At 39.0% G+C, this 19,180-nt stretch overlaps 1 protein-coding gene across 1 annotated transcript in view; it reads right to left on the reverse strand.

Annotated features, from left to right (window-relative positions):
* Positions 1-1,786: 1,786 nt before the first annotated feature.
* LOC139756156 (neuronal acetylcholine receptor subunit alpha-7-like) overlaps positions 1,787-19,180 on the reverse strand; it is a 547,320-nt gene continuing 529,926 nt past the window's right edge. Inside the window, exon 10 of the mRNA XM_071675331.1 lies at positions 1,787-13,457. Within this exon, the coding sequence (XP_071531432.1) occupies positions 12,957-13,457 (501 nt within the window). The 3' untranslated portion in view covers positions 1,787-12,956. The remainder of the gene's footprint in view (positions 13,458-19,180) is intronic.

Genomic DNA, 19,180 nt, shown 5'->3' on the forward strand with positions numbered 1-19,180 from the left:
GGACCTTCACTATGTGAGCATTATAGTGCGGGACTCCTCACTTTGTGAGCAATACAGGTGCAGCACCCTTTCCATCTGAGAATCATAAACTCGAAGCGCGAAAAGCAAACATTGCTTGAAGATACTGATATCACATTGAAAGCTGATAATCCTTTACGATCTGTTGTACAGATGAGCAATTTTTTAAAGCGCATTGGCTTCTGCTGGAAAGGAATCAAGTCGGTAATAGTTTTCCTGGAATTCGTTAAGTATGTTCTAAAGTTATAGTGCACGATGCTCCCTCTGGTGCTCAGCCCAGTAAATATAGAACACGTAAGCAACCCAGGTTAAAGACAGGGTTTGCCAAGACATCAAGGTACGTGTTCAACAATGCCATTCATATACTGCACATTAGTGAAGTGTTAAGTTAGTGAAAAAGGCAAACCTTGTACTTAAAGGAGTTTTGGCCTTGTATAGATGTAAAGTTTGCTAAATAATTCTTTGTTCATTAACCTGAAGGTTCACAAACTTTCTCTAGTGTCCTGGTTACTGACCACTGAACTACGTTTTCCAATATATATCACGATAGAAAATTTTGACGTTTGTGTATTCTGAACGATTTTATACCTCCTCTTCACGTCTTTATCTGTCCTTTACTTTCTTAACTTCCTCATTTACAGCATAATCTCCCATTTGGATATCAAACACTGACTCTCTAAGCCTGGCACTTTTCTGAACTTAACCATTAGGGCAATAAATTTCCTTATTGCTCAGTCTTCAACTTTGCACATTATTCTACCTTCAGCTTCACTCGGTCCTCGGGTTTCTTTAATACCTACCAGATCGCTCTTATGAAAAGTTTCTGTAGTTTGTTTCTGGTAGTTCCCTGTTTTATGATCATCCAACCTCCTATGCTTTGATTATGTACCATCTGATCTCCCTCAACTGATGCCAATCTGTGTTTCTATACTCTTTGACTCTATCTTTGACTCCTCTCATCTCCTGACACCCTACATGATCCTTGAACTAAGTCCTCGGCTTCTCTAAATCCTCCTCCTCGTTATGTTAACTTCTAGTCATAACATTCCAACAATTTCCCATATCTATAGACTTTATACCATGGTTGCTCTTCCTCCATCTCTCCCTCCTTTCCTTTTTTGTGGATCTTGACGTAACTGAATCCCCTCTGTACGTTCTCTTTATCAGAGTCCATACCAGACTGTAGTTTAATTTGAGATCACAAACTTTAAAACTTAGATTTGTAGTGTTTGTTGACAAGTTTGTCGAGCTTTCATGTTTGTATTATCTGACGTCTATCAGACTTCTGTTTGTTTTTCTTTGCTCAGACAGTTCGAAAAGTCTTCGATTGTTTCCTCAAAGTGATGTATTTGTGTGAAATTGTGTGTTACGAGGAGGAAGTTCTACAGTCGTATTTGCCCCTTCTCAACTTTGTATATATGTACCCTCTTTATTCCTATGTAAACACACATACTCATGCGCGCGCGCGCGCGCACACACACACACACACACACACACACACACACCAGCCTAAGCCAGGTAAAAGGGGGGAGGACGAACACCTGGGATGGGTGTAGGCCGACTGCCACGCCCATGATTTGAACCCATGTGGATCCGACCCCAGACACTCCCGTACTGACTCGTGGTCAGCAACATACTTATTTATGAGAAATTTCTCAATTCTTCATGTCTCCCTCTTCTTTCTTCTTCAGTGAGGTAGACACCGTAAGAAATGCCTTCAAAGATGCATTTACAAAGTGGGCAAGGTATCACAAATAACTCGAAAGGAAAACAACAACATTTTATTCGTTAAAGATACCAGACAAGGAGTATATTACAAAAGACTTACAGATTACAAGTTTCCTTTCTAGCCCTTTCCTAATTCCGAGAAAAAAAAAAAGCCTCTTTTCAGAAGTCTGTATAGATATAAACAGTCTCGTTCACTTCATGTACAGTACTGGAACATGACGAGAGTAAAGGTTAACCCGCTGAAATTCTCAAACCGCCAACCCAGGACCACGGGAAATGTAGACAGTATTTATGTTGTCAACACTGGGACATGACACATTATTCCTTCAACAAACATTTCGCATAATGATGACACCTCGACGTCACTGCTGCTACAGTAACATGAGGATATATATATATATATATATATATATATATATATATATATATATTCTATCTACAAGCTGACCAGCTGTAGCTTCCCGGGGACATTCTACAACACTACTCAATCACAACATAACTCCAATTGTAACTTGATATGATTTTGATACATTATGCACAATTAGTGGTTTATATATATATATATATATATATATATATATATATATATATATATATATATATATATATATATTTGATCGTGAACAGGTTTAAGTTTTATGATTTAAGTACAAGGAATAAATTTGTCATCTGCTTAATTATACTGCCACAGAACCTCGTTAATGAGACTCGCGCACCTTCAAGGTTCTGCTCCAGTCAAGCTGGAGTGTGAAGGTCTTCCTTGGGGCGAGACGATCATATCATCCATTGACGATGACATGATCTCGCTGAAGATGGCTCACTTCAAGCAGCGGGAGACTGAGGGCACATACATACGTACACACACACACAAACGCGTATATATCTCTGTGCTACCGGACTCCACATGCTTGAGTTTACACCGCAAACTGAACCACGTTTAGCGGGGCTGTATCATTGCAAGCTGACGATGTAGGGTACAGACTCGTCAGAGAACTGTGAGCTTCAACGTAGTTCATGCTATCCCCGCTACTGAGGGGAGCGCAGGCTTGGAGCTGCAGAACAGTTGGTGAAAGGTTGTAGAATAACACTAGGACGCTTTCTGAAAGGGTTACTGGGGTAACATAAGTAATAATACTATGATAATGATAATCATAAGTAATATGAATGATAATTATAACTAATGATGATCATAATGATCAATAATTTTAGTAATAGCGATAGTATACCATAATTTGATGATAGAAGTGATATCTGACTAATTATTTCATATATATTCATGATTACCCTAGGATTACCCTAGGATCAATTACTATGAAAGTCTTCGTGTTACCCAAGACCTTTTCTAAGGGCTCCTGCTGCCCAGGGCTACGGCACATCCAGTAGCAGGAAAATTAGACTCCTTTGGAGTAAGTTCTCTGACGAGATTGTACTCCCAGTGATACAGTCTCGCCAATAATGGCATTCACTCGGAAAGTAACTTCATGCAGACGGAGCCCGGTAACACATGATTATATATACATAGTCGTCTCGAATGAAAGAAGTGTGAACAAAAAGAATGTAGAAGTTAACTTCAATTTTCGTGTTTGTGGACCAATTCTAATGGAAATTTTACGTGAGTGAAGAGGGGAAGGGAAAAGATACTTTCATATTTATGCCATAGGAGAAAAGAAGTAAAGCAACGGGCCATATTCGTGTGGCTGGTGTCCAAACATAAGCTATGGGAAGCAGCAGCAAGATGCGTACCGCCGATCTGGGTCATGAGGGTAACACGCAGAGACACACACACACAGCCCACAAGATCCTTGACTGAAATGATACTTGTAAAACAGAGAGATGGAAGCGGCAATTCCTCAACCTGTGGAAAAGGATGGGTGAAGAGGAGCGACAGCGAGGGAGTAAGTGTGATTAGAACGAGATTAAAGAAGAGCCACACTAGACATGTGAACAGTAGATAGAACTGGGTTGAAAGACTCTCCTGCAGAAATGGAATTTCCACTAGCTAGAATAATTCCAGCACCTCTTTCACATCACCGGCGTTTAGAGAAAATTTTTACTATGTGCCTTATGCAGGGATTCAAAGATGGAGTGAGGGATATGGCTATGCTCAAAATGTTTATGGTATCACAGGGTTGGATTGGCGTGTTTTGAACTTGGACAGTAGGAAAGGAGAGAAATTTAAGAAGAAATATGGATAGAAATTACATTTTTACGCAGTTCAGTATCGCCAGACTAGAGATTCCCATTTCTGCGATGTTAAAAGAATCCAAAATGAGAGGAAATCTATTCAGTACGAGAAAAAAACAACTTGGGCTAGAGTAGGAGAGAAACGATTTGAAGTAGGTAAAGCAATATAATCGGCGAAGGTCTGAACAGTGTTGGAACTTAAAAGAAAGAGGATCATTTATGTATGTATGATAGAGGATAGGCGGCAAGACAAAACCTTGAGGGACACCACTGATGATAGGGCAAAAGAGGAGCTGGTATGTCGTACGGGCCACACGTCTTCTGTAGCTGGGAGCGAACACTGAAGAACGTGCGCGAGGAATATAGATCGGAGGGGAAAGGATCATTTTAAGGATATGGAGAGGGAGATGTACACACAGTATTATCCAAAGTGAAGTTGGAGGAATATAAGATGTAAAGAGCAGTTTGTTCAGCTGAAGAGTTGACTTATAGATTGAACAAGTAGGAAGAGAGGAGGAAATGTCGAATTAGTTTTTGGATGGGAATGATGATGGTTAAAGACTATATATATATATATATATATATATATGTATATATATATATATATATATATATATATATATATATATATATATATATATATATATGAATTTGTGCATAATCATATTTACATACATCAATTCTTATTTAGCAAACAGGTTATTTATATTCTTTATTTTCGTTAATCATTTACCAGTTCAATGGTGAGGTCAGTCGAGGCAAGTGGGAGGTAGATATGTTGAAGATATGACGTTGGACGAATCCTCACATACATGCAGTTACTTGGTAACAAATCTAATTAAAATGTGTCTAAGGACCTGCAGTACATGTTGAGAACGTAGAACTTGACCTATGCCTCCTTTTATGTATTATGTTAGAAAATTTTATACTTTTGTTAAATGTTTAGATCAAGTATCGAGAATGAAAATGAAACATAAGATGTTTTAGAGAAAACGAGAAATGGTTTATGGATATTTATAGAAAATGGGGTAAAGGTTGATAATTCAAAAATGATTTATGCCTCTGTTATAACATTTCGTTGTTTATGGCATTGTATTTATTTAGGTATACTTTTGATATATATATATATATATATATATATATATATATATATATATATATATATATATATATATATATATAAAACACTGATTTGCCTGATTGGGATAGGAATAGTCCTGTTAAATGTCCATTCCTATACGGGAAAGCTGAAGCCCACACAGCTTGACTGGGTTCTGCTACCTAAGACTTAGTCAATGAGTCACTATAACACCACTGACTTTGTCTCTGTGAACCAGTACATCAGACGTTGATCGGTTTCCTACCTGACCTGAACCATACTAGTCTTGAGTTCAATTTGAGATCACACCTCAGATGTTAGTACACCCAGTTTTCTATATCAATAACCACTATTAATTTTTTTCAATTTGTTTACCTATATGCTCTGTGGCTATTCATCCACCTTGTATTTATCATACTTCCCTCCACTACATGCTAAAAATTTCTCTTATAAAGTGCGAGAATAAGTTCCTATATCCAAAATATATAGGGATGACAGAAACTCTATCCGCCTCTATTCTTGCGTTATAATGGACTATGAAACACTACCTTTCCTTAGCAATACACTTAACCATAACGCGATTTTTAAGTGTTCCTTCGAAAGTTTAGTTTAAAAAAGGTTTTCACCACTTGCCTCGATTGGCCTAAACACGCTTGAAGGATCGAAGCTGAATATGATCATTGAGGAAAGCAAGCACACTCGCGCGCGCACACACACACACACACATACACACATGAGCTTCAGGGTTCGATCTTCCTGAAAGCAATCGGGGACCCTCTTTGATGTCATTCAGGAGGAGAAGAATGAGCAGTAGCGGCAGTAGCAATAGCATGGGTCACATGAGCAGCAGTAGTAGTAGTAGCAGCAGTAGGAGACTCCAGCAGAACATGTGTTGTAACGGGTCATCTTGCAAAACATGTGTTGCAACGGGTCATCCTGCAGAACATGTGTTGCAGCGGGTTATCCTTCCTGGTCCGCGCTCTCTGGGTCCAATCAAAGGTCACACACCATGTCAAAGGCTACGTGAAATTACTTCTGATTGTCCAATGGCAAAGTTGTTCTTAAGTCTCTTCTCTACGTAACACTACACTGAATGGGGGAATTCTTTTTTTAACTCTCATATTTTCTTTCTCCTCGAAACCATTTCACAAAATTAAAAAGGTCTGTTTTGTATATCTAAAGTACACTTACTTAATAACCCTGTTGTTTGAGTTTTTATATATATATTTTTTTTTAAATAGATTAAAAAGTTGATAAAAAAAGATTCGTATGTAGAAATCTTGTCCGTATTGTCTTGGAAAAGGAGCGCGGGTATTACTTTCTCATTCATAAAATATTAGTTTCTGGCTAAGCATGTCCACGCATTCTTCCTGAGATGTCTTTTCTAACTCCGTCTACTGTGCTAATAGCTAGAACTGTCCAGATTCTCAGCAGAAAAAATATATAAAGGGTTTGTCTGAGCGAGAGGAAGGAGGACTGAAGGCCGGGTAGAGATGGATGGAGGAGGAGGAGGAGGGAGAGATGAGAAAGAGATGATAGAGGGGGAGAGAATTAGAGGAAACGTAACAAAATCTTGAAGAAAAAGGATGAGTAGTTTTCAAAAGACGAAGGAAGTGAATGTAGAATGAACAGAATAAGATGTCGAAGAAAAGGAAGAAAGGAAGACTTGGGTTTAAGATACGATGAAAGAAAAACAGAAGGGATGAAGTATCTCTTAGAGAGAGAGAGAGAGAGAGAGAGAGAGAGAGAGAGAGAGAGAGAGAGAGAGAGAGAGAGAGAATGGGAGGAAGGCTGTCAAAAAATCAAGCCTTAAGGTTAGGTTATTTTAAGGTGTCTACATGCAATGATATTATTGACTAAGCGAGCACATAACGTAGCTCACATTATCATCTCTTCTATACATAGCTGTCGAACAGGGCCCTTCATCATATGTTGGAAGCACAGAGCGGTAATTGAGTATTTATAATAATTCAAGTAACACATTCATCTCTCTATTCACTAATTTGTGCACTTTGGGGTTGAAGCATTATCATATACTAACTGTCAATGTCCTATAGCCTAGAGAAATATATTGTGGGCGAATGAGAGGAATGCGTCTTTATTTTTTCTTTTTTAAATCTTTTGTGGGAAGAGGAGGTTGTTGAGGATGAGATGTGAACATGACTGTCTAATAATACTCTTGTTTTGAGTTATACTTGGGAAGTAGACACTCTCTGTCTCGGTAACTCTGAGGTGTGAGATGAGCAACGGTAGGTAGTGGGAAAAGTTTTACAAAATAAACCCTGATTTACGAGTCTGTAGAAATCATTTTTTTTTTTTTATTTTTTTTTACTTTTATCTTTTTGTCTGAACTGGTAAACAAAACTATCCAAGCCACAAACCTTAGAACTCGCAATATATGAAATGCGTCAAGTACGTATAATGATAATAATAATGATAATGATAATAATAATAATAACTCCTTAACAATTACGATGGGTTATTGAAATGGGGGGGTGATGGTGGTGGGGATGGGTTTTTGGGGGTAGGAAGGGCCGCGGGATTCGAGAAGAAACCCCGACCTCTTCCTTGATGAGACATGGGGGATGGGAGTTCGATCACCTCCCGCGTACGATAGCGTCGCCAATCATCGTCTCTCACACACACACATACAGACGCATCTTCATAGAAAAGGGAAACAGAGTCTTCAGCGTAGACTTGAACATTTCTGTTCGTATTCTTTTTTTTTTCTGAATCGGTTACCTCTTACACACACATCATTCATTTCTCATATACACGGGATATGATCGACTTGATATAACACTGAACCCCACCTGAAGTAAAATTAGGGATGGTGTCTGTGTCTAATATATATTTATGTATATATATATATTTATATATATATGTATATATCTCGAGAGAAAAATTACAGCACCTTTAAATATGTTATAGTCCCCCGGAGCGATACTCTTGCCTTTAAACTCCTGCGTAAGGTCAAAGGAACAGAAGATGTGATGCCGGGACGCAACATACTGGCGTCTTCGTTCTCCTTTTTCTCCTTCTCTCTCAGGGTCTCTTTCCCTCTCTAGCTACCTCTTTCTCTTAACTCTCTCTCTCTCTCTCTCTCTCTCCCTCTTCTCTATCATCATGGAAGGTTGGCTGGAGAGCCTGACCAATATATCCTGACCTAGGCCTGAAGCTTGCCCAACTTGGGGAAAGTTAGTAATCTACAATAGGGACTTTGGTGTTCTAGAAGGGAGTCCTGTCGTACAAATATGGGATTGAAACCTAACATGTGGTTGATGTAACAGTATGAAAACCTTTTATTCCTAGATAGGGACTTGTTTACCACTTGGGCCCGATATTCACCATAAACCAAAAACGTCTCTCTGGGGGAAAATCTTTGGATATATTAAAAAGTTCATACAGTCCTTCCAATTGGATCGATATTTTCTATGAAGGATTTGAACGTCTTTAGTAATGTTTACTTCAATTCAAGATAGAATAAAGTACTGAGGTCTGGAGGCTTTTACAGAGAGAGAGTCATTTATTCACACAATTCCTGGCAAAAAAAAATTCTCGACATCGCTCTGGTTCTCGCTTTTTCGACGCGCCTTTTTTTTCTTTTTGGGTGGGGGGGTTGTTGGTTCCTTGGGTTAATGCAAAAGAAATATGAACGATTTAAAAAAATACTCTCCACTCCCATGATTGTCAGACGAAAACACTGGGTATTCCCTCTTTTTATATTATATATATTTTAGCATCCTAAATTTTCTAACTTATCAGACATAAAAATACTGATTGCAAAAGGACAGAAATATCTACTTGGTTGTCAGCCTTGTGTGTGTCTACTGGTGATGGTACACTGGAGCTGAAATAATCAATCGGGTTAAGGAAGGGGCGAAGGGAATGGGAGGGTATGGGGAGGGAAGGCGCAAGGTTCCTACATGACTTAACGATAGTTATCTATGTACAGTGTAACTTTGTACAGAATACTGAACATTATGCTCTACAGAAAGAATCATTAATTGCCTACACTGAATTATCTTATGAGCAAAAGGGGACATTTATTGGAGCTGTAAAAGTCTAGTATACTCTTTTCGTTGGCCATTTCAGGCCTTTTTTTTTCTGTATTTCCACCTCCAGTAATCGTTCTCTTATTGGGTCATGACCTCGGAACTAAGACGTCTCTCGCAGTTACCACAACCGCCTTGCCTGGCTACACTGTCATGCCTTTCGATGACGAAATAAAAATGAAACCCCACGAGAGGGACTCTGAACGCTATTAATACAGTTTGGGGGGATTTGATTCTTTTCTTATTGCAATCTTTGAAACCTCCGCACATATACCTGGAAACCTCCACACGCATACTTTGTTCCACGCAACAAAAGTACGAAGATAAGTGTTTCTGTAATGCAAGATATTGATGGTTTTTCTTTTTACTGTGATTGACCTCTTTACGATAAGTGAGTTGGAGCCTTCCAGTACTACACAGGTATGAGGTTGATTTTATTGCAAAGACCATATTTCATGACTAAAACGGAACTAAATACACAACTTGTTTCATTCATGACTGAACTATTTTGAAAGAAGGGAATAAAAAGAAATCTTGAATGTTCAGAACACTTGTGAGATGTGGTATTTCTAACGACACAAAATATCAAAACCACAAACACAAGATGAAATTTTTGAAGTCGTTCACAGTTTTACTAAGCAGTGCTGGAGGGTTTCAACATCCATGTGAATTATTATCCCTCGGCTGACAAGAGACGGTGGTGGCGAAGAGGAAATCCTCCAGCATCACACTGCAAGACCGATAAGAAGGAAGGGTGTGCGTTGAATGCCTACCTACGATGAAATTCGGGCTGGTTTAATAGGCCAGCCGACGACCCCTCATCTGAGTGAGGCGTCGCGATGTGTGGGGTTAGAGAGGGAGTGGGGCGGTCGACCTGTGTTTCTGTTAAAGTCCAGCAGCAAACGGTCTGTGCTGTGTGTGTCTTGTTCACCAGTGAACAAGTTCATGTGTACATGAGATGTGTTATATGAGCATAGACACGCACACACACGTACACATAAACACTATGTATCTTGTGCGTGATTACTAATTGTGTGTTACGGGGAGAGAGTTTTACACTTGCGTTGCCCCGTCTCTTAACCCTCATGTATGTATATACTATGTATTTACACCTACATACGTAAATACATACACGTATACACAAATGTATGCCATCCTAAGCCAGTTACCCATTTATCGACCCGCGCCGAGGGGTAGATAAAGACCTGGGTTGGGTGTCGGCTGATTGCCATGCCCAAGAATCGAACCCATGGGGCCTAGTGGTGACGTTTGGCCAGAGACGCGAACCAGTACTCCACGGAAGACCGTGTGTGTGTGTGTGTGTGTGTGTGTGTGTGTGTGTCTATGCTCGTATCACCCTAGCCATGAAGAAAAATATAAGATATCACCGCTCGCAAAGACAGCGGCGAATCATGGACTGATGAATGTATTCATATAAAGAATTTGCCTATTGTGTGGGTGACGAAGAGACTATGGAGTTTCCGAACCTAATTTCTCTCTACTTATTCCTCCACTGTTGATGTTATCTAAATGTAAAAATGCTGCCAAATGAATGTTAGAGTTGTTTACCTCTGTCTTAAGATGTAAACAATGACTTGATTTACTGAAGACTGATGAAGGTGACAGATCTTGAACTTATCCCTGATTGAAACTGATGAATGTGACTATATAGTGGATACTTCTGGCAAGTTTGAAGGTGACTGATGTGTTGGCTAATGACTGATGTGTTGACTACCTTTATTTAAAAACTGGTGAAAGTGATAGATGTAGAAGGTTACTTAGACATGCAAAGCTCGTCAAATTCAGTCCATATGGTTAATTCTGACTGACCTTTCTGACAATGTTATAAGTGACTGATATAATTCAAGGAAGACTTCTGTCTGAAACTGATCAAATTGACTGATCTATTTGTTATATATGACTGAATTTGTTGACTGTTACCGATCTCTTTGTCTGACTGAAAGTGATGAAACTGAGTAGTCTGCTGATTACTTCAGACTGAAACTCGTGAAGCTGACTGATTTAGTGGTCACTTTTGACTGATTATGACGACAGTGACTGAACTAGGTTTCATCTCTGGCTGAAACAGATGAAAGTGACTTTTTACTTGGTTACTTATGAATGAATGTAATGAAAGTGACTGACCTAAGGGTTACTTGTCTGAAACTCATGAAGGTGACTGATCTTTAGGTTAAATTTGACTGAAACTGATGAAAGTGACTGAGCTGTTGGTTACCTCAGACTGAAAGTGATTCGAACGTGACTTTCGGCCTTAAAATCGTACCCTTCTTTCATCCTCGCCGTCTCGAACAGACATTAACCTGAACCCGGATGTGTCGAAGTTTGTGTCGAGCGCTCCTGTCGTGGCTGTTGTGTTCCCTTCTTGGAGTATCGGCAAATCCCACGTGTTTACACAGGTAGTGTCAGTTTTACGCACACGTGTACAGGAATGGTTCTAACATGGACGCAATGATTGTCAATCGACGACAGATTATTTCTTTTTCAATCCCCGTTTTTATTTCCCCTCGCTTCACGAACGTATGGGGGGAGGAGCCTTTCCCCACGACACAACCCAGCATATCGTTATTCGTATTTTCGAATCTTCAAGATTACCACCGACTCTCCAGGGTCTTCTCGGGTTACGTGGCCTTCACGAAGGCAAGTTGATCCCGTCACCATAACGTAAACAGACATCTTTAAGTCTCATCCAGAAATACACTTGATGCGGTCCCCCAGCGACGGTTTATTTATTGCCATGAAATAACTGTTTATGATGAGTTGTGTGTGCGTGTTTTGGGGGAGGAAGGGTTAAAACCTAAGGGACATCATCAGGTCGTGTATAGGGATGACTTCACGCTAACATCATTCGTCGTGTAAGAAATTTCATAAATGATCAAGAAAACACTTTTTTTTTTTATCAGAATAAATTTTCACACACACACACACTCCCAGGTTAGACGTGTGGTGGTGCCTTGAAGGAAATGACGGAGCCTCTTCTACCACTGTGGTAGAGAGATATAATCACTTGATAACGTTACGTGGAACTTATAATCATAATGATATGCTCTCTCTCTCTCTCTCGTCTGATTTCTAATTTGTCACATTTTCCCAGTCTTTCATCTACTGTCACCCTTCGCGTGTAACTATAATCAGAACACATTAGTTAATCATGTTAGTGGTGGATTAAAAGGCTTGACACCACGTTCTAATTGCCAATAAATGTTTGGTTACTTGTTTGATTTGGTTATGTCCCCGGCCTAATAGGTTCATTTACGGTAAATTTAGCAATTCCCTTTGGATATTCTTTCAATCTATCTAGTAACTTTACTTTAGTTATGATTCAACCGATAACCTAATTTCTACATGATTAACTACCCAGTTATATACCGAGACACAAATTTTTCTTTCATTAACCACGTATAATACCGAATGAAGCTCATCATTTATCCTCATTTTCATAAGAAATTATTTGGACTTCATCATTCCACATGTATGATGAATATTCTATGATTCGTTATCATCCTAATGATGATGATGATGGTAGTATACAATGTTGCTACTTTATAGAATGAGTTTACCATTATATTCCTACATTATTGATGTCTTGAAGTTGAAAATGTTATCGATGTGGCATTCCGTAATACATATATCACTGCTGTCTTAACTAATGACAGTGAAAAACGAAAACTATCAACGTTTATATCCAAGGCAAAACGTTTTCTGATCTTACTAAATGTCTTTTTTTTTTTTAACTTCCTCATAGTATCAAAATTAATTTATTCCTAATTGAGAGAGGGGGAGGGGGGAAAAATTGCGTTTTTTTTTTTTTTTCCTATAGCATTTCTCAGCATCCTCCTCGTGGCCTCTTAGTCCTAGGAGATGATGATATGTGGCGCCGATAGGATGACAACGATGGTGGAGATAATAGTGTAGGTGGTGAAGGTGATGAGACAGAAGCGATCAACCACCATCGCAGCGAACTTCCAGTCCACCACGATCTCGTTCGCTTCGTCTTCGCTTCTCATTTGCCCAGTGATGTACCTCAGTTCGCGTAGGATACTCTGCAGCTCCCGCGTGTTGTTGAAGCAGAAGGATGCGTGGGGCGTCATTATGGGGCCCCCTTCCTCGTAGGACCTGCCCACGAGGCGGGGATAACCCCCGTTGTGTGAGGGGGTACCTGTCCCCATCGCCTGGATCTGCCGAATGTCATCGTCGATGTCCAGCACGTTGGCCAAGAGGGACTTCGACGACCGCTCTTTGAGTTCGAGCTCCCGCATCTTGTTGTTCATGAGGATGGTCTTGCGGGTGATTTTCTTGCCCGGCCTGTTCATGCGCAGGATCCAAGGTAACCACTGCAGGAGCACACACCGAATCTGTCCCAGAAGAGAGGAGAACACACACAATCATTAAGACTAAATATGGTCCCAGTGGAATCTCGTTTTCTATGGACCATTAAAAAAATCTATCTTAAAAACTTTTAGAAAACGGGCTGCCTATATCTAGTGCTAGATCTACTTGAATAAGATAGAATCAAAGTTCTGCTAATCAAAAATATAAAATTGTTTGCTACTTTGGATTTCTAGTTCCCAAAGAGGAAAAATTAACTACATCAAAAGTTTGGTTTATTATTTCAGTTCATAAGATGACATGACAATATGCAAGGAATGCATTACTTAACTGAATAATATTAATTCATGATTATTCTGTGACAGTAAACATGCCTTATAATCATTCTTGAATACTTTTTATCTACAGAAATTTAAAAGAAACTTTGATCAATGATGCTAAAAGTAATGTAATTTAATATTGTGCATTCCTAATGCTACAAAAAGTAGATCAACTTTTACGTAAATACTCCTTTTAAGTGAATAAAGAAAGTAGCAAGCACATGATTACCTTGCAATAGGATATAATTACACAATTATCGCTGTTAATCTCCGTTGTGGACGATGCAATTACTGAATGAGAACATACACGCGCACACTCGCACACACTCACACAAACACTGTTGGCTCAGTGAAGACAAGTTAACATTTCTTGTCTAAATCACTGCAACATTTAATGAATTAATAGATTTAACACTAATTTTACGGTTTTAGATTGTTTAAGTTGTCAAATTAATGGACATTTAAGTCCTAAGATATTACATTTAACTATCAGTGATCATCATCTTCAATATTAGTGTTTCTCGTTCATAGCCATAACAACTGGAGCAATAGGATCAAGGTTGCACTTGTTTCAAAGGTCATAAATGTAAACATGTGTACCTATACGCAACCATTTGTTTCTTTAGTTAAACCGCTGTGGCTTACTGGGTTATCAGAACCAAGACTGCACTTGTATCGCAGAATTTTATCTTTAATCTTGAACATTATCGATAACAATAGCTAACATGCCAGACTGATGAGAAATGATTAAGAATTCCTATCATCTAAAATTCAGACAACTTTCAAAAATGAGATATGATCAAGCCTTTTGACGAAGGCAGTCTGGTGGAAAACTTGAGATGATACACGACAGTCTAAATGCTCCATGTATGAAAGGAGTTAAGGAAAAGCCTGTCTTATAATAGCTATGTATAGCTTTTCTACCCTAAGCAGATGGATGTCGCAACCTTTCTGATGTACGAGCTGCAGACTTGATCTAAGATTTTTTTAGGTCAAAATAAGTGATTTTACATCGGGGGAGATTTTCTTGAGTCGTTCATTGTACTTTTGAAATGCCAAATCCTTCTCAAGGAGCAACAATCACGGTGCAGAATGTGTGAATACGCTTGTAAGAACAAAGGACAAGAAATGCTTTCAAACAAACCGTCGAACGGTGTCTTCTGTTCACTTCTAAAGCTCTTCGTCGAAGATGATCAATGCGTCCATGCTCGATGTTTGTTCTCGAAAATCGCAAACTTGAATTTGAGAGAACTCCGAAAAAATGTATAACAAGAAAGAAAAGTTTGATATTGTAAAAATCTGATGGTCAATTTCGGAAAATAAATTCGCTCGAAGATGATTCATACCTAATAGTCACCTGTGACACCTCTCATTTGGTCGTTTATTCTTAAGGGAGCTGCAAAAATGCAGGTTGGGGAGTTGATATGCGAGTTTCAAGATGGTATAAAACCACAGTTTGGAGCTCGTCTTAGTCTGTAACGTTTTAGCGCGAAGCCTTTGTATCAAGATGGGACGACAAGTCTGTATCTATATGCAGTATGCAGGATAACCTTCAATGTAGTCGGACGTCTGAACTGTTTCCTTTGATAGGATGATTTGTTCTTTTGACTCTACTCTCTTCGCTAACGTCATCACCCGTTTTCCCACCACTTTGGACGAGCACAGTGACCCTTCCCTATCATTTGGCACATTGTCATTATGTACGTAGCTTCAACTATTTTCCACTACCTTCTGTCCAGACATTCATGTATTACCTTGGCTTCTTGACATTTCTGCAAGTGCCCAGACTTACTGACGAGTAAAACGAGCAAGATGGAGGTTTATTGTAAACGTGCGTCGTATTTATATTCATACAATCTATTCCCTGAAGCCATAATTCTGATTCGCCAAACAAGCGGTAGGACAACCGTTACACGGAGTCTCGTATATTACACTCAGTTCGTTGATGGTACACCAGGTCTGCTTCATGTTCACCAGATCACGTGTCTTGATACCTTACGAACTGAAGTTTTCATCTCCTCGTCTTATAAATCATCTACAGCATGAGATACTCGAGAAAACTGGAGATGATATATATTGCTTGTTAACGCAATTTTCTTCCACGTCTTCACATCTCGTACTCTAATTGCTTTCTTCTAAATTCAGTGATCGAAACTTAATGATATCGTAACATTTCAAATCCTTCTAAGATGCATCTGAATTCATTATCGGAATATTCCTCGCTACAAATCTTTTGTAACTCTAAGGAAGAATACAATCGCCTTGCCTGTATTGTTGAGGAATTATCGTAAAGTTCAATTTTGTTGGTTGGCCTTGTATAAACTGAAACTTTAGCTCTTTGGCCTGATTTCCAAGTCATTGTTTAGAAAAGCCTCATTCACTAGTAAGTTTTTCTTCGAACTTAACACTTATGTTATCTACGAATTTCTTCGCCTTATCTTTGCATCTCCTACTGGATTTTTTTTTCCTTTTTTTATGCGTTCATGCATCATTTAAAAGGTCCTTCATATTATTCATGAATCCATTATATCGATCACAAATATTCATCCTTTGTGCACTCGTTACAAATAATTTCTGGCATATTCTAAAGTATTCCTGTCTTGCTGTGTTTCTTGGATATGACACACGCTTAACCACGCGGTAGAGCTATATAACATATTTGAACATTAATCTATATTGCTGTCAGTCATTTATAATCCTACGTATTTCGTGTAACATTTTTATTTTGCTACACCATAGAATTCTACATCTAGCATCAGGGCTTGTGTATGTCTGTTGTTTACATCACGAGAAGAAAATTCTTTTAAGATTACTTGAATGACCAAAATTGATCATCACCTTCAACACAGCTTCGACGTAATCATTAAATGCACAGCAAAAATTCGAGAATGGATCGAGAAGAAAGGTGCGCTGACTGACAAACAATGATATTCATCTATCTCTTAACTTAGTCGAGAAAATACATGCAAATAAAACGTGAAAGATAAATAGCTGTGAAGATAAGGAAAGAATCAATCTGCAAGCCATCAAACATGTTTGAGAACTGTGTATAGGCAGATCGGGCTTGATATAAAATTACTGTATGGAATGGTTAATGAGATAGTCACTATCATTTGACTGGAATTTTGCTCTCAGAATAAAGAGAACAGAGTTACATCGAATATGTAACGCAGAAACTCAACAGATATTTTGTCTTGTTACATAGACTCGACGAATGAGCAACGGAGTACTCTTCCTCGGAGATATAAGGGAGCATTGAATCATTTAGATAGAGACAGGAAGGCGATCATAAATCGAAAAGACAAAGGGTGCGGGGTGGTTGTAATGAATTAATCTGACTGAGAGTATAATGATGGTTTTAAGAGACGCATTGACATAGGAAAAAAAAAAGTTGGATTGAAGAAAACGAAGCGAAAAAGAATCGTATACAAGGGAAGTGCTACATAAATCGAAAAGAAGAGAAAAGCTTCAAAGCTCATAAGACTTTACCTCCGATCTCCTGGAATGAACAGCTTTCAAATAATCCAGATACCTGGCGTGCCAATGATGCTTAAAACATGTATAGAAGGCATGACGCACAAGCTGTCCAAATCACTTTCAGCTACGCTTGGCTCGCTATGTAGTGCACATATGAAACTACTGAGTTGACAGAAAATCTTGGACATTGTACGTGATGAACTTGGCGAGCTATTATACTAAAGCATTGATCACGAGACTTGTGATTGGGAGAATAATAAGCAATCGGGAAAACTAAGGAAATCCTTGAGAACTGTGAACTAACAGTAACAAAAGACTACATGAAATATTTCCTACTGTGTAAAGTATGATGATCTAGGATTCAGAGATGAGGAATACACACAGCTGCGAGACCTAACTATAGGATCATTGCATAACCCTACGATGATGGCTCGTCTCCATGTGATACCCTGGCGAGGAACAAGTAAAATAGGATGAGAGGGAAAAGATTTACATTGATATAGATACTTTGACGACGTACTAGTTGCGGTATGGAGAACAAAAAATATAAAGAGCAAGTCTGTGAAGAATGCAGAATAATGTACATAAATAGATGTAACTTGTAGAAAATATGTGGGAGAATAGGAAGAAGCTTTTTCTAGATACTAATTTGGAAATAGGGTTAGAAAGCTAAATTTTCAGATTTCGAAAAACCTATCCACAAAGATGAATTTTTCCATTATTGATGAGTAGAAAGAACAAAGACAGATGTTGATCGAATTCTTCCTAAGATTAGACAACGTTAGGAATATTTGGAGGATGGATGAAATGCACCATGGCAGCCTAAAAGAATTTACGACATCCAAAATTTTGACCAATAGGCTAAAGTAGAAAGCAATTAGAATATCAGAAAGACGTAGAGGTATGGCAGAAAACAATGTAAACAAGAAATACATAACTATCTCGTATCTATGCAGAGCTCATGAAATAAATAATAGATTTTAGAAAGCAGAGAGTAACATAGCTAACTCATCAGGTAGAAAAACTGATGCCGTAGCAAAAACAAAACAGACGGGACACACTATCAACAAACATAAGTATCATGAACGAGAACTGTGTAGTATACAATATACCGTATGAATATTTTGAATCTGAATTGAACTTTGTGAGTTAAGACGTGATCGGCGAGAGAGACTGTGTGCATATGAAGCAAATGCACTCCTACATGGAGCCTTTAACTCGCTTTGTCTTGCATAGTGTACACACTCGCCGATATGGCAAGAGGTAATTCATTAAGGTCTGGACAAAAGGGGTTAGGAAAACAGCTGAAGCTGCTTTGACGACAAATCGTAGGATTAACGATCAGAATGGACTCCTGTGCTTCTCTGCAGCAGAGAGAGAACTGGTGTTGACGGAGGTGGAGACAATAGCCAAGCTGGGGTAGACGTGTACAGACGCCAGGCAAGGTGGATGTTAGATCTGTATATCAACAATATGTTCAGGTCGCTTGTTAACCTACATGATCAAGACTTCACGTCGAAAACGCCACGGAATAAAACTCCACCTCCAATCTGTGAGTTTATACCACCTCCTTGGTCGGTCTGGGTAATTTACAAGATGGTATGTATTCTGTGAACTTTGTGTAGTACACATTAATTGGCCACATCGCTCAGGCGCTGGAGGGACTGACTGTACACCATTCCTGTCTTCTGGTCGTGCTAGCCAGGGGCCTCTCACGGTTTCTCGTTGTGACTGTGGAACCTCTCCCGGTTTTTAGTTGACTGTGAAACCTTTCCTGGTGTCCAGTTGTGACTGTAAAACCTCTCACGGTTTCTAGTTGACTGTGAAACCTCCCCCTGGTTTCTGGTACTTGCCCTGAATATGGGTCGCATGCATTAATCTAGCTTTCATGATAATGGTTTAATCGTGGCTTTGATTTCATCATGGTAGATCAATATAAAACATAGGATAAA

The sequence above is a fragment of the Panulirus ornatus genome, chromosome 20 (assembly GCF_036320965.1).
Source record: "Panulirus ornatus isolate Po-2019 chromosome 20, ASM3632096v1, whole genome shotgun sequence".
Classification (NCBI taxonomy): Eukaryota; Metazoa; Arthropoda; class Malacostraca; order Decapoda; family Palinuridae; genus Panulirus; species Panulirus ornatus.